The 12,528-nt window shown below is 48.0% G+C and overlaps 2 protein-coding genes across 2 annotated transcripts in view; one reads left to right on the forward strand and one right to left on the reverse strand.

Annotated features, from left to right (window-relative positions):
- Nucleotides 1-516: 516 nt before the first annotated feature.
- On the reverse strand, nucleotides 517-3,789 carry dolk (dolichol kinase). Its single transcript, XM_042337543.1, has 2 exons — nucleotides 3,753-3,789; nucleotides 517-3,025 (listed from the first exon to the last, which is right to left on the reverse strand). The coding sequence occupies exon 2, from the start codon at nucleotides 2,822-2,824 to the stop codon at nucleotides 1,265-1,267; it is 1,560 nt and encodes a 519-aa protein (XP_042193477.1). The 5' UTR covers nucleotides 2,825-3,025; nucleotides 3,753-3,789; the 3' UTR covers nucleotides 517-1,264.
- A 220-nt stretch (nucleotides 3,790-4,009) lies between these two features.
- Nucleotides 4,010-12,528, forward strand: part of nup188 (nucleoporin 188) — a 30,772-nt gene continuing 22,253 nt past the window's right edge. Inside the window, 16 exon segments of the mRNA XM_042337602.1 lie at nucleotides 4,010-4,077; nucleotides 5,429-5,483; nucleotides 5,927-6,000; nucleotides 6,507-6,591; nucleotides 6,763-6,843; nucleotides 7,152-7,196; nucleotides 7,819-7,911; nucleotides 8,477-8,576; nucleotides 8,579-8,595; nucleotides 9,056-9,267; nucleotides 9,678-9,792; nucleotides 9,922-10,122; nucleotides 10,602-10,691; nucleotides 10,918-10,983; nucleotides 11,591-11,710; nucleotides 11,957-12,083. Coding sequence (XP_042193536.1) covers nucleotides 4,052-4,077; nucleotides 5,429-5,483; nucleotides 5,927-6,000; nucleotides 6,507-6,591; nucleotides 6,763-6,843; nucleotides 7,152-7,196; nucleotides 7,819-7,911; nucleotides 8,477-8,576; nucleotides 8,579-8,595; nucleotides 9,056-9,267; nucleotides 9,678-9,792; nucleotides 9,922-10,122; nucleotides 10,602-10,691; nucleotides 10,918-10,983; nucleotides 11,591-11,710; nucleotides 11,957-12,083 — 1,507 coding nt within the window. The 5' untranslated portion in view covers nucleotides 4,010-4,051.

Raw genomic sequence — 12,528 nt, forward strand, 5'->3', positions numbered from 1 at the left:
GGTTGGCAGTGGGATAAGGCAAGTGCCAGTGCATGTGGCCAGTGATTACGTTCTGGAACAGTTTTAGTGTCTGTGTGTAGCTGCCCCCTCGCTCGCCTCCACTGGCTCCCCATCCCCCAGAGGATCGAATTCAAGATCCTCACCCTCACCTACAAGGCCATTCACGGCCTCGCTCCCTCCTACCTCTCTGACCTACTATCCCCCTACCTACCTGCCCGTACCCTCCGCTCCTCTGGCTCCGGTCTGCTCCACATCCCCCGCCCCAACCGCCCTACCATCGGTGGCCGGGCCTTCAGCCTCTCAGCCCCGAGGCTCTGGAACTCCATCCGCAGTGCCTTTGCCTTGCCTCCTCCCTTTCCTCCTTCAAGGCCGGTCTCAAGACCTTTCTCTTTGACCGTGCCTTCAGCTCCCCTCTCGACTCTCTACCCCCTCCTCGCTCCCTCCCTTCCCTCCCCTCACCATTTCCCCCCTGCTCGGGTCCTGACCCAACTGTACAGCGCCTTGGCACGTCCTCCCGACGTGAAAGGCGCTCAATAAATGGAATCTTGTTGTTGTTGCCGTGAAACATCTCCAGTCTCATAACCCCAGTGTCTGGCCAGCAGCCTTGCAGTAATGCTTTTCACAAATTGCTAACAATCATCAAATTAATGTATCTTCACAGAATTACGTGGACTGTTACAGCACGGAAACAGGCCAGTCAGCCTAACTAGTCCATGCCGGTGTTTATACTCCACACGAGTCTACCTTCCTCACCTTTCCTAACCCCCTTCCCTACATTCCTCTTTTCTTTTCTCCTATTACATCTCTTTCGAATTCAGTGAAATAAAGACTATGAACATGGAGAATAACAACAACAACAAACAGTGTTTTGGGACGTCCTTGTGACACGAAAGGTGCTATTTAAATGTGATTTGTTGTTGTTGTAAGCCTCTGTTGCATTTCTTCCAAATTCAGCGAAATGAAGACTATGAAATTGGAGAATGGCTAAATTGTCAGTCGCTGGCGTGGGCTGCTTTATAAATCCGTAAAGTATAAAACATTATAAACTATCTGTTGCCCTTGTGTTCATTCTACAACTCGTGTTCCAACAAGTGGGATCGGAATGAGAATCTCTGCGGCAACAAAAATGGTCAGTCAAATCTCTGACCTTTTGCCGGGCTCTCGTTTACTCACTCACTTACTCACCCACGCTCTCACTCACGCAGGCACTCACCCACCCACGCATTCACACACGCACGCACGCACGCACTCACTACTCACTCACTCAGACCATCAGCAGGATGAAGAGGTACAAAGGCAACAGGAGGTTGTCGATTTGATCAGTGAAAGATTCCAGGAGTGAGACGGAGAGGATGGAGCCCATGATCCAGGCGTAGCTGCTGTTCAGGTTCACTGTTCGGTCGAAGATAAGGATGAGAGCCACGGCGATCACCTGGGCGAACACCGAGGTGGCCGTGCCTTCAAAGGTCTTTCGTGTGCCAGGCCAGTGAAACTCTCCCATGGTGCTCCCAAAGGCTGAAGCCATAGCATCGCCCACCCCCACAGCCAACACCCCCGCATAGGGAGCCAGAGCCACGCCCCCGGGGACAGAGCTTTTGGGGAGAAACACCCCCGGAAAGAGCCAGATGGGCAGGGAGAGCCCCAGGAGCAGGTAAATGTGGGTCAGGATCAAGGGGCCGCAGTCACGGCTGTCAAGAAACACAGCCAGGATTTGGCTTAAAACGTTTCCCAAGGGTTTGATCCTGAAGTACCGGACGTACTCTAAGACAATCAATGCAGCGAGGCAGAGTACCGCGGCCACGTACAGCAGTTGGCGGTCGTAGATCAGGCCGGGGACAAATGTGGCCACGATCACGAGGTGAAAGCTCTTCCTCACCACGGTGGACGCCTGCTCCGATGCTGGCTTCACGTTCTGCCAACACACGATGAAGGACGAGGCCAGAGCCAGGACGCTCCAATACGTCAGTAAGCCCAGTCTGGTTCTCGTGCCAGTGAGGAACTCGAGCAGCCAACTGAGTGGGTCCGTCCTGGTCAGCCGGTACAGCCAAGGCACCAGGATGCCCAGGCCGAAGATGACGGATAGAGTGTGGAACGACAAGGACGAGACCCAGTTTTGTGAGTCGGTGAAGCTGTAGAAAATGGTGAAAGCGATTCCCAAGAGCACGACCCCCACCACAGTTACCAGGAGGAAGGAGGCCAGCGGGTCGCTCTTGCCGTCCGCGAAGCTCAGTGAACGCTTGATGAGCTGGTTGGTGATGACGCTCAGACCTGTCAGAACGATGGTGACCTCACCCGGGGTGAAGCTCCGAGGCATGATGTATAGGACAATCAACGAGAGATAGACGAAGATCAGCAGCACCTCCAGCACCTCGATCACCTCCGAGACGGAGAGCGAATGCTTCACGGTGTAGATGATGGCGCTGGCCGCAAAACCGTACACGGTACAGGTGTTTGTGGGGAGGGGCTTGGTGAGCCCAAGGGCCAGCAGGGAGACGAAGAGAGCGATGGCCATCCCCGCGGCCGAGCACACCAAGCAGAAGCGTTCGAACTGCACGTTGCCAACCACTTGCCAGCGCTCCTTCAGCACGATGCTGAGCAGAGGCACCACCACGCTCGCTGGGAGCACACCACTGCTCAACGCCGGCCTGAAGTGAAAAACGGCATTGCCGGACTTGAGCAGCCGGTCCCACTTGTGCTGCACATAGTAGGCCTGAACGGCCACGGCAAGCACACACCATGTCAACTTGTTCCACACCACAGCGTGGACGCACAGCACCACACCGAACACAATAAGGGATTCCACGAAGACCGGGTTCTTCAGCATTGCTGCGGTTGTTTTCTTCTCAACTCCACAGCCCTAAAGAAATTTTTGTTAGGAATCCAGGAAAAGTTTTGAGATTGACTTGCTTCGAGATGTTTATCTGTCGATAAACGTTCTGTTGAATTTCCCCGTCGGCTTTTTTAAAAAATAAATCAGAACTTCCACCGCTGCTCGTAGCCGAACAGCCCGAGGCCAGAGTCCAATCTGAAACACAATTTTAAAACAAAAACTTAAAAGTTAATCACGAAAGTCGGATAACTGCAATTTTACCGTTGTCGATGACCCCCTTTTTTTATATAATAGTCCTTGCATTTGATGCAGCGCCTCATCACCTCGTTGAGACGTCTCAAAGAGCTTCACCGAACACGCTGTGAATGAAGTGGAGCGACTCTGCATTTTGTGGGCGAAACACATTTTTTTTTCACAATGACCTGTGAACTTTTAAGTTTTATACCGTCCGGCGCCCCGGGACGTCCTCCCGACGTGAAAGGCGCTCTGTAAATGGAATCTTGTTGTTGTTGTTGTTGTTGTATACGGCGTCGCTTGTAAACCCGATTCCCCGTCAAGTTCACGTGTCGTCAAGACGTTGGGAGACAGTAAAACGACTGGAGCCGCGGCGGCCGAGGCCGGGATCCCTGAGAAGAAGCGTCGAGTGGTGGTGGGGGTGGGGTTGGGGGGTGGGGGTTGGGCGCAGGTGAACCATCGGGTGAACTTGTCTCTTTGGGGTTTTTTTTTAAAAAAAAGAAACAAAGCAAATGATGGGGTTTCACCCCCCACACCTCGCGCTCAAAACAACCCCACCCGGGACCAGAAACTCTCGTCCTTCAAAGAGAATTAAGAAAAAAATTGAAGGAAGTCAAAGCGCTGGAGGAGGGACAAAGGTCACTCGGAGGGGAGAGAGAGAGAGAGAGAGAGAGAGGAGCCACAGCACCTGTCGCCTTGCGCGGGGGCGGCCATGTTGGAAGGTGCGATCACGTGACACGAAGCGCGAGTCTGGGAAAGCTACGGATCACGTGAGGAGGGGGGGGCCTGAAGCGAGGGAGGGTTGAGGCCGACGTCAGAGACACGTGAGGAGGGGGGGGGCCTGAAGCGAGGGAGGGTTGAGGCCGACGTCAGAGACACGTGAGGAGGGGGGCGCGCGCGAGTCAGCGAGCGAGCGAGCGCGTACGCACGCACGCACGCGCGGGCGGTTTGAAGCCGGCGCTAACGGTCACGTGAGGCGGGACGGCAATGGCGGCGGCGGCGATGTGTGTGAGGTAAAAAGCGGGAGACGAGAAACGGCCGAGACAGGTGCCGGGGCTTCACTGTGGGCCGCGGCCGCCTTCCCCTCACCTCACCCCGGGCTTCAAGCCACGGGCTGGGCCTCCGCAGAGAACAGGGGAGGCCGCTCTCACTCGTCGGCTGAGGCTTGGCCTCGGCAGGTCGATCCCGGCGGCCCATTTGGCAGCCGCCCCCCCCCCCCCCCACCTGTATAGTCCTCCCACCAACCCGGGCTCTGGCACACAGTTACTACACTTTACAGTGAATCCTGTGAAGCCCTTTAAGGCCTCCTCCAGACCTCCCTCCTCTCCTCTCACAACCTCCCCCCTCCCCTCCCCCCCCCCCCACATGCCACCCACCCGCCTGATCTGGTGGTGATCTCAGCGACTCGGGCATCACTGCCCGCGACAAAGTCATCCCGGACCACTCCTTCGTGACGATAGTAACAATCCTTGTATTTGATATAGCGCCTTATCACGTCTTCGAGAGTCTCAAAGCGCTTCACAGAGTATACTGTAAAGTGAATTGACTGTGTTTCATCTCTCTTAACTCCTCCTCCATCCCTCATCTGTCCTCCGTACCCCCCCCACCCTCTGGTACATTGTGTACATTTCCTTGGGCTGAGGCGAAGAGCAGCTATAATTCACGGAGCTAATGCCTCGGGCTGCTTTACTGTAATAATAAATAATAGTGCACGCATTTGACACGGTGACTTTTCACGTCCTCGAGACTTTTGAAGTGCACCACAGGGCAGCTATAAAGTGGATTGACTGTGTATTTTGTGGGTGAAATGCGGCAGCCAGTTTCCCTCAACAGCCATGGAGTGAGTGACCAATTTTACATGGGGGATTTGTTGGGCCGCACACCGAGGGAAACTCCTCTCTCTTTTTGAATAGTGCCATGGGAATTAACATCCACGTGAACGGGCAGAACGGACCTTGGTTTAACTTCAAATCTGAAGGACGGCACTTATGACAATGAACCCCCCCCCCCCCCCAGCACTGCATTGGAGTGTCATCTTGGACTATGTCACAACGTGGGGCTTAAACCCACAACCTGCTGACTCAAAGAGGAGAGTGCGACCACTGAGCCAGGCTGACACCCATAAGTTTTAATAGGGCACTTTGAGCAGTGTAAATGAGATAACTATATTTTTGAGGGAATTGTGTTTAAAGTCACATTACTGAGATTTGGTGATGCAGTGATAATTGAGTGTTTTCATGCGCTAGCAATGAAATCAGTGAAATATTGAAGCCCAATTTTACAATCCCTGATCACAATGGACATTTGTTTGATTCTGTATCAATTGATATTTTCTGCCTGTTGAGCCATCTATTCTGTTGACAGGAGCAGCCGAGAGCTGTGGACGATTTTACTGGGGAGATCAGCACTAAGGGAGCCTGTAAGTCTGAATGAGTTAAAGCTTTCTGATATGGAACTCTTTAGAACGCTGACATGCTGTCATGAAGGTCTAGCATTGGCTTACAATTATTATTATTTTAATTATAATAATAATTATCCTTGCCTTTGATATAGCACCTTATCATGTCTTTGAGATGTCTCAAAGCGCTTCACAGAATATACTGTAAAGAGAATTGACTGTATATTTTGTAGGCGAATCGCACACTTGCGCACAGCAGTGTCCCATAAACAATCGTGGAATGAGTGACCAAATTGTTATTATTCTTTAAATTTTTTTTGAAAGGATTATTCTATAGGAATGTGACATTTTGATTTATTTTTTATGAATTATCCACCAAAATGGCAGGTGTGAATGGTTTTAAGCAGTCCTCCCAATTTGAAGGTGCTGTATAAACATAAATTGTTGTTGTAATGTGGTTTCAGGCTCAGGTTGCGGCTGAATTAGACAGACATTTAGAGCGGCTACTGGCAGGACTCTCTTACTACAAACCACCCAGGTAATACTGACACTTTCCACATCCGGGATACTTGCCAGAAATTCACAACTGTAGTTAGAGGTGTCATGGAATTGTTCTGAGTACAATGATGGTTGCCTGTAATAATAATAATCCTTGCATTTGATATAGCGCCTTATCACATCTTTAAGATGTCTCAAAGCGTTACACAGAATATACTGTAAAGTGAATTGACTTTATATTTTATGGGCGTTTCACGCACAGTCATGGATTGAGTGACCAATGTTTTTTGAGGGATTATTTATGAAGGTAATATGATTAGTTATTAATGTTTAAGTTTCCTATGGTTTACGGTAGATTGTTTGTGGTAGGAGGAATCTTTTGTTCCTGGGCAACTTTTGATTTATTTAAAAATATTAGTAATTGATGTTATGGCTGTTGCTGTTCTGAATTAGACTAAGTCGGCTGGTGTCTCCAGGCACTGGAGTGGGGGGGAATAGGGGATGCGTTAAAGGCTCAGTGGTGAGAACTGGTTCTTTCTCTTGCAGTACGTGCTCGGCAGAGAAACTGAAGGCTGACAAGGAAGTGGCAGCACCGTTAAAGCAGCTCGGACTTCGGGTCAGCAAACTTCTGGTGAGTCTCAGTCTTACAGTTCCATTAGGAGCTAGGCAACAGGTTAGACCCTGCCCATCATTACGCTGGTTTTCCCCCTCCCCCTGCCCCCTCACACATGCATGCACGCACACTCTGTCACTTTCAGCCTGCATTTGCTGCTGTATTGATCAGTGTCTTGATGTTTGACAGGGTTTGGATGAGCAACAGAGTGTTTACCTCCTACAGTTGTACCTTCAAGAGGACTACAGAGGAACTAGGGACTCAATAAAGGTATGTATTGTCTTTAGCTCCGCCCTCAAAATTCTACACTCCATACCAGTTTTATCCTAACTGGATGGAGAGGAGTGTAAATTGTTTTTGGTTATGTGAAACCCGCTCTATGTTGGGTTTCTAACATGCAGACTCTATGCTAAGACTCAGAGGTCTGGTTTAGCATCTCCGCTACAACAGTGTGAATGCATTTAAAATGAAGTGGCTGCGTTCACAATCTGATATTTTATAAAACATTCTCGCTGGAGTGTGAACGAGAGATTTGTTTGGTGAAGCCGTTAATTTTGTCCGTATCCTGTTCTTTTCAGATCGTACTGGAGGATGAGAGGCAGAGCCAGGCCTTGCAGTTGAAGGTGAGTGATGCGTCATTGTGAGGATTCGGGTTTGACTCCTTGCTGCCTAGTCTGAGCTGTGCTTCGGGGGAGTTGCTGGGGAAAGATTTGCTGACTTCTCTCCACGAGGAATCAGTGTTACACGTAGAATTGTTGAATGGTACACCAGAGAAACAGCCCATTTGGCCCATCACATATCCTTCACCAAATGGGCCACCAAATCTAATGCGATTTTCCTGCTTGCTCCCTGATACAAGGGCATTCAACCTTCCATTGGTGAAGACTTTGTCCAGCAGGAATTAAAAATATTTGTCAATTGTCCATAAAAAGCTGAAATCTGGTGCTTTTTTTTTGGTCAGCCGAGTGTCTGACACGGATGGAAACCCCTCATGCTTAAGAGTATCCAAACCCAACTGAGAATTCTATGCATCCCACCTACCCATGGAAGTTCCAGAGGTATATTGTTGCAGTGGAATGCGCACTCTCTCCCTCTCCCTGGAGGGATGCATCCCGCTTACCTAATTCCAGAACATGTGGTTTGGTTTACTGGAAGCTAATGATTGTGGACTGATCAAGATGGATCTCATACCTGTAGATTTGTTCTGGGTGTTGTACCGATGCTTTGCTGTTGTCTTTTCCGCAGATTGCCGATTACTACTATGAAGAGAGACTCTACACACTGCGCTGTGTCCTTTATTTGCTCACCTATTTTCAGGATGAACGGCACCCTTACAGGGTAAGTCGCTTATTCCTTGGAAGAGGAGATTAAATTAACCTCTTTCACCAAGCTTTGACCTGCACTCCTGAGCAAATAATAAACTATTTGAATAAATGTATTTTGGAAGTGGGAACCTATTCCTTTGTGTTCCAATGTATTTTAGAATCCTTGAAGCAAAGAAAGAGAACATTTAGCCCACCAAACTCTGTATCCAGTTCCCTTTGAATGTTATAGTCGTAGCTTGCTGAATATTTAGTAATCAGCGGATATTTTCCATTGCTGTCGTGCAGATTCAAGTAAATTGCCACAGCAGTTCTAACTCATCAGTGCAAAATGTATTGGCTCATAAATATTTCTGTTGACTGGGAAGCTGATCAATACACTAGCAGTTTATGTGTGATGATTACAGACTCTGTCTGTGTAATCATTCAATGCAAAATGGAAAAGAGAATCTATTGTTCATGTTGATGGGATAATTAACAATGTCATTATCCGAATAACAATAATCGGGCATATGTTTAGTAGTGATATAATTTGTGGAAATGTTGGGGTGCTGGTGTGAAATGGAGTCTTTATTCCCCAGGGAGAATATTCCAAATGTGTGGACAGACTGGAGAAGGAACTGGTCTCAAACTATCGCAAACAGTTTGAAGCATTGTTCAGAGCTGAAGCTCCGACCTGGGAAACCACGGGAATCTCATGGTATGTAATTTTTATTTTAGATTTTTCTTCACTTAAAAAAAATTATAATAATAATAGTCTTTGCCTTTGGCATAGCGCCTTATCACGTCGTTGAGACGTCTCAAAACGCTTCACAGAGTATATTATAATAAATAATATTGTAACAAATAACAAGAATTTGGTCACTCAATCCGCGACTGTTTGTGGGACACTGCTGTGCTCAATTGGCTGCCGTGTTGTGCCCACAGATTATATGGTCAATTCACGTCTTCAAGACATGATAAGGTGCTGTACCAAATGCAAGGATTATTATTATTGTTGTAAAGTGCAGTCACTGTGTATTTTGTGGGTGAAGTATTTTTATATGTCACGCTTTACATATTAAAAATTAGTTACCGTTTTGGGAAGCGCCGTTGCCTCATGAAACTTTTCCATTAGTAGGACTGATCTTTCATTCACTTTCTCCATTGCATTCCTGCAGTCAGAACATCAAGTGTGCCGCTGGTTTGTGCAGTGCCTGAGGGAGCAGGCCCTGATTTTGGAGATTATCTTCCTGTATTACGCTTACTTCGAGATGGCCCCAGAAGATTTCTTGGCCTTTGCACGGATATTTAAGGAGCAGGGATTCGGGCGTCGGCAGACGAACAGACATCTTATAGACGAGACCATGGATGCACTGGTTGACAGTATTGGGTTAGTCTGAGATGAAATAACGGGATGGGTTTGTGTCTCGGGGGGATAGGTGCTGGGTATGGGGTACACTGGGTGAGGGAGTTGGGGAAGGGGGCCTGATGGAATACTATAATAATACTATAATAAAAAAAGTGGTCAACGACCGTTTGTGGGACACTGCTGTGCACAATTGGCTGCCGCGGTTCGCCCCTAAAATATACAGTCAATTCACTTTACAGTATAATCTTTGAAGCGCTTTGAGACACCTCGAAGACATGATAAGGCGCTATATCAAATGCAAGGATTATCATTATTGTGAGTCAGTGATTATGGTGGGGGTGGGAGAGAGGGCTATTGGGTGCTGTTGGTGAGTGAGCGGGGCAGGGAAACTGGACTCTGGCAGATATTTGAGCTCTGAGCTTTCTCCGCAGTTATTTCAGTACGCTGATCCTGGTGGAGGGAATGGACATTGATTTCCTCCATAAATGTGCTCTGGAGGAACGAGTGGAACAGCACCAGTTTGCTAATGCTCGTGAGCTGTGCCAGGTGAGTGCGTCGGGCTTCAGTTACTGAAACGCTGACCTGGGTGGGGAATTTAAGACAGGGGGCACTTTGTATCTAGTACTGTACTGTTAGCAATTATCTATTTGCTCTCTCTCTCTCACGTACACACAGGAGGTGGATAAGTTATTCCTGACATTGGGAGATATACCCCACCACGCCCCAGCGCTGCTGGCTTGGGCTCTGCTGCGTCACACCCTCAGCCTGGACGAATCAAGCCACTTGGTCAGGCGGCTGGGCACCACAGCCATCCAGCAGAATGCGTTCCAGCACATGACACGTTTACTGAAAGCACTCGGGAGTGGAGGAAGCAACGTGAGTGCTATGGGGAAGGTGGCAGGTTTCTACCAAGTTTACATAAATCATTTTAATAGCGGCCTTCAGGCTGCGTCAAGGGCTCTGGGACGCTGCCCTATGTGAGGGGCTCAATATAAGTGCAAGTTGGGTGTAGTGACTCTTGTGTAAGCAGATTGATTTGACTTGCTGGCCGTTTGACTGACTGCCTTCGGTGATTCCCCTCCCACCCTCTCTGCCGTCGGCTTGGTGTCAAGTTCTGGCACTTTTAAACGCTCCGAGACTCTACCCTGTGTGAAGGCTGTTGTATAAATGCAAGTTGTTGTTTGTTTGTTTAAAAATCAGAATCCAACATGTTTGCAAACTGGAAACGGCAAATAGCAAAACGCCTGTGATTTAAAGTATTGAGGCAGTTCTTGTGCTGTTAGCTCGAGAGCGTCAGGAAGGCTACTTCCAACCCTGACAACCATATGACTGTTTGGCTGTGTTGTGTGTTGCAGTGTACAGCCAGCACCGCTCGGATGTGTATTTACGGGCTCTTGTCGTTTGTCTTAACATCGTTTGAGGAAGAAACATTGGGAGACCAACAGGTGCAGTGACTTTTATATTGAATAGTGAAGCTGAGGCTTTGCTTGCTGGGCAATCCCAGTGAGGCAGAGGTTCATTCACGCTTGCCAAGGCATAATTAATCATACCAGTAGAGCTTTCTGTCTTTATTTAATACCTCTTCAGTTAATCTTGACTCGAACACGGTGCATTTTTTTGGTGAATTATTCATGTTCTGTGTTTATTAATCGGTTGTTTCTTCTCCTCCAGCACCTGATCGATGTGGTGTGTGAGGTGCTGGCTGCTCCTAGTCTGGCTGAACTCTTCTGGGAAACTGTGCGTAACAAATGTTTGAAGAAAACAGATAACCTTTTTTTATTATTTTATGATATCCCTTGCCCCCTTCAAGGTCCATCTCAAGACCTTCCTCTTCGTCCATGCTTTTGGTCATCTTCCCACCTCCACACCCCCCTTGTCCTCAACCCCTCTTGACTCCAGGGTGTAAACCCTTCACTATCCAGCGCCTTGGGACGTCCTCCCGTCATGAAAGGCGCTGTATAAATGCAAATTGTTGTTGTTGAAAGAAGCTCGTTCATTTGTGGTGCAGAATTCTGACGTCCGAATTTCCATCTGTTCCTAGCCTGTAAGAACATTCTGCCTTAAAATTTTAAGATCGCCAGAAAACTGGCTTCCAAATTGGGACTGAATTTCATGAACCTCCCACAATTCTGCGTGTTTGTAAATTTTATGAGAAATTAATCTCACAGACTAAATGTTGTTGATGCTACTTAAGCAGCAGCTACTGTTTCTGGTAGATTTTATCTCCTGTACTGCGTTATTGTAGTAGCTTGTAGAGTTCAGTACCACCATTTGGTTTTGTTCTTATTTTTTATCTGATCGACGCAGCGTTTGATGTGAATTCTGTTTTGTTCGGTTTGTGCAGGAACGTACAGTGGGTCTCCGAATCGTTCTGGACAACAACTGCGGGATGTTTCCTCACTCCATGGCCCCCCTGCTGCAGCTGCTCACTGCCCTTGCATCAGACAAATCCACGGCCAAAAAGGTTGGAATCTGCCACATCGGCTGCTTAACAAAGAGACGATACTCGCACACTCTCGCACACTCACTCCATCCAGGTCCTTATCGAACATTACACCGAACACAAGATTGCATCTTTGAAACAGTGCTCGCTGATCAGTGAGCTCTGGTTAAAATAAATCATGGTACAATTTTTTGCTTGACACACATAGAACATTGACCGCCTGGTTTGAATGAGTTTGTGCTCAGTTCAAGTCTCCTTTCTTCACAGGTTTACAATTTCTTGGACAAGTTGTCCTGCTACACTGTGTTCTACAAGCATAGACCACCCGACGTCTTGTCGCACGAAGATGAGACCCTGTGGAGGAGGCAAGCTCCCAAACTTCTGTACCCACTCGGTAAATAAGGAATAATAATTCTTGCCTTTAATATAGGAACATCTCAAAGCGTTTTACAGGATATACTGTAAAGTGGATTGACTGTGTAATTTGTTTGCGAAACAAAGCAGCCATTTGCACACATCAATGTCACGCTCATGGAGTGAGTGACCAGTTTTATTTGGGGGATTGTTGGGCAGGATACCAGGAGAGAAACTCTCTTTTTGAATAGTGCCATAGGATCTTTAATATCCACCTGAACAGGCAGACGGGACCTGGGTTTAATGTCTCATCCGAAGGACGGCACCTCCGACAATGCAATAGCCCCCCACAGCGCTGCATTCGAGTATCACCTTAAAACTATGCGATTCCAAGTCCCAACGTGTCCTTGGCATGAACGTTCAGAGAAAGTCCATAGAGTGGGAAATGTTACATTCAAGTTACAGTGAATGTGTTGTGCTTTCTC

The sequence above is a fragment of the Callorhinchus milii genome, unplaced genomic scaffold (genome assembly GCF_018977255.1).
Source record: "Callorhinchus milii isolate IMCB2004 unplaced genomic scaffold, IMCB_Cmil_1.0 Scaffold8, whole genome shotgun sequence".
NCBI lineage: Eukaryota > Metazoa > Chordata > Chondrichthyes > Chimaeriformes > Callorhinchidae > Callorhinchus > Callorhinchus milii.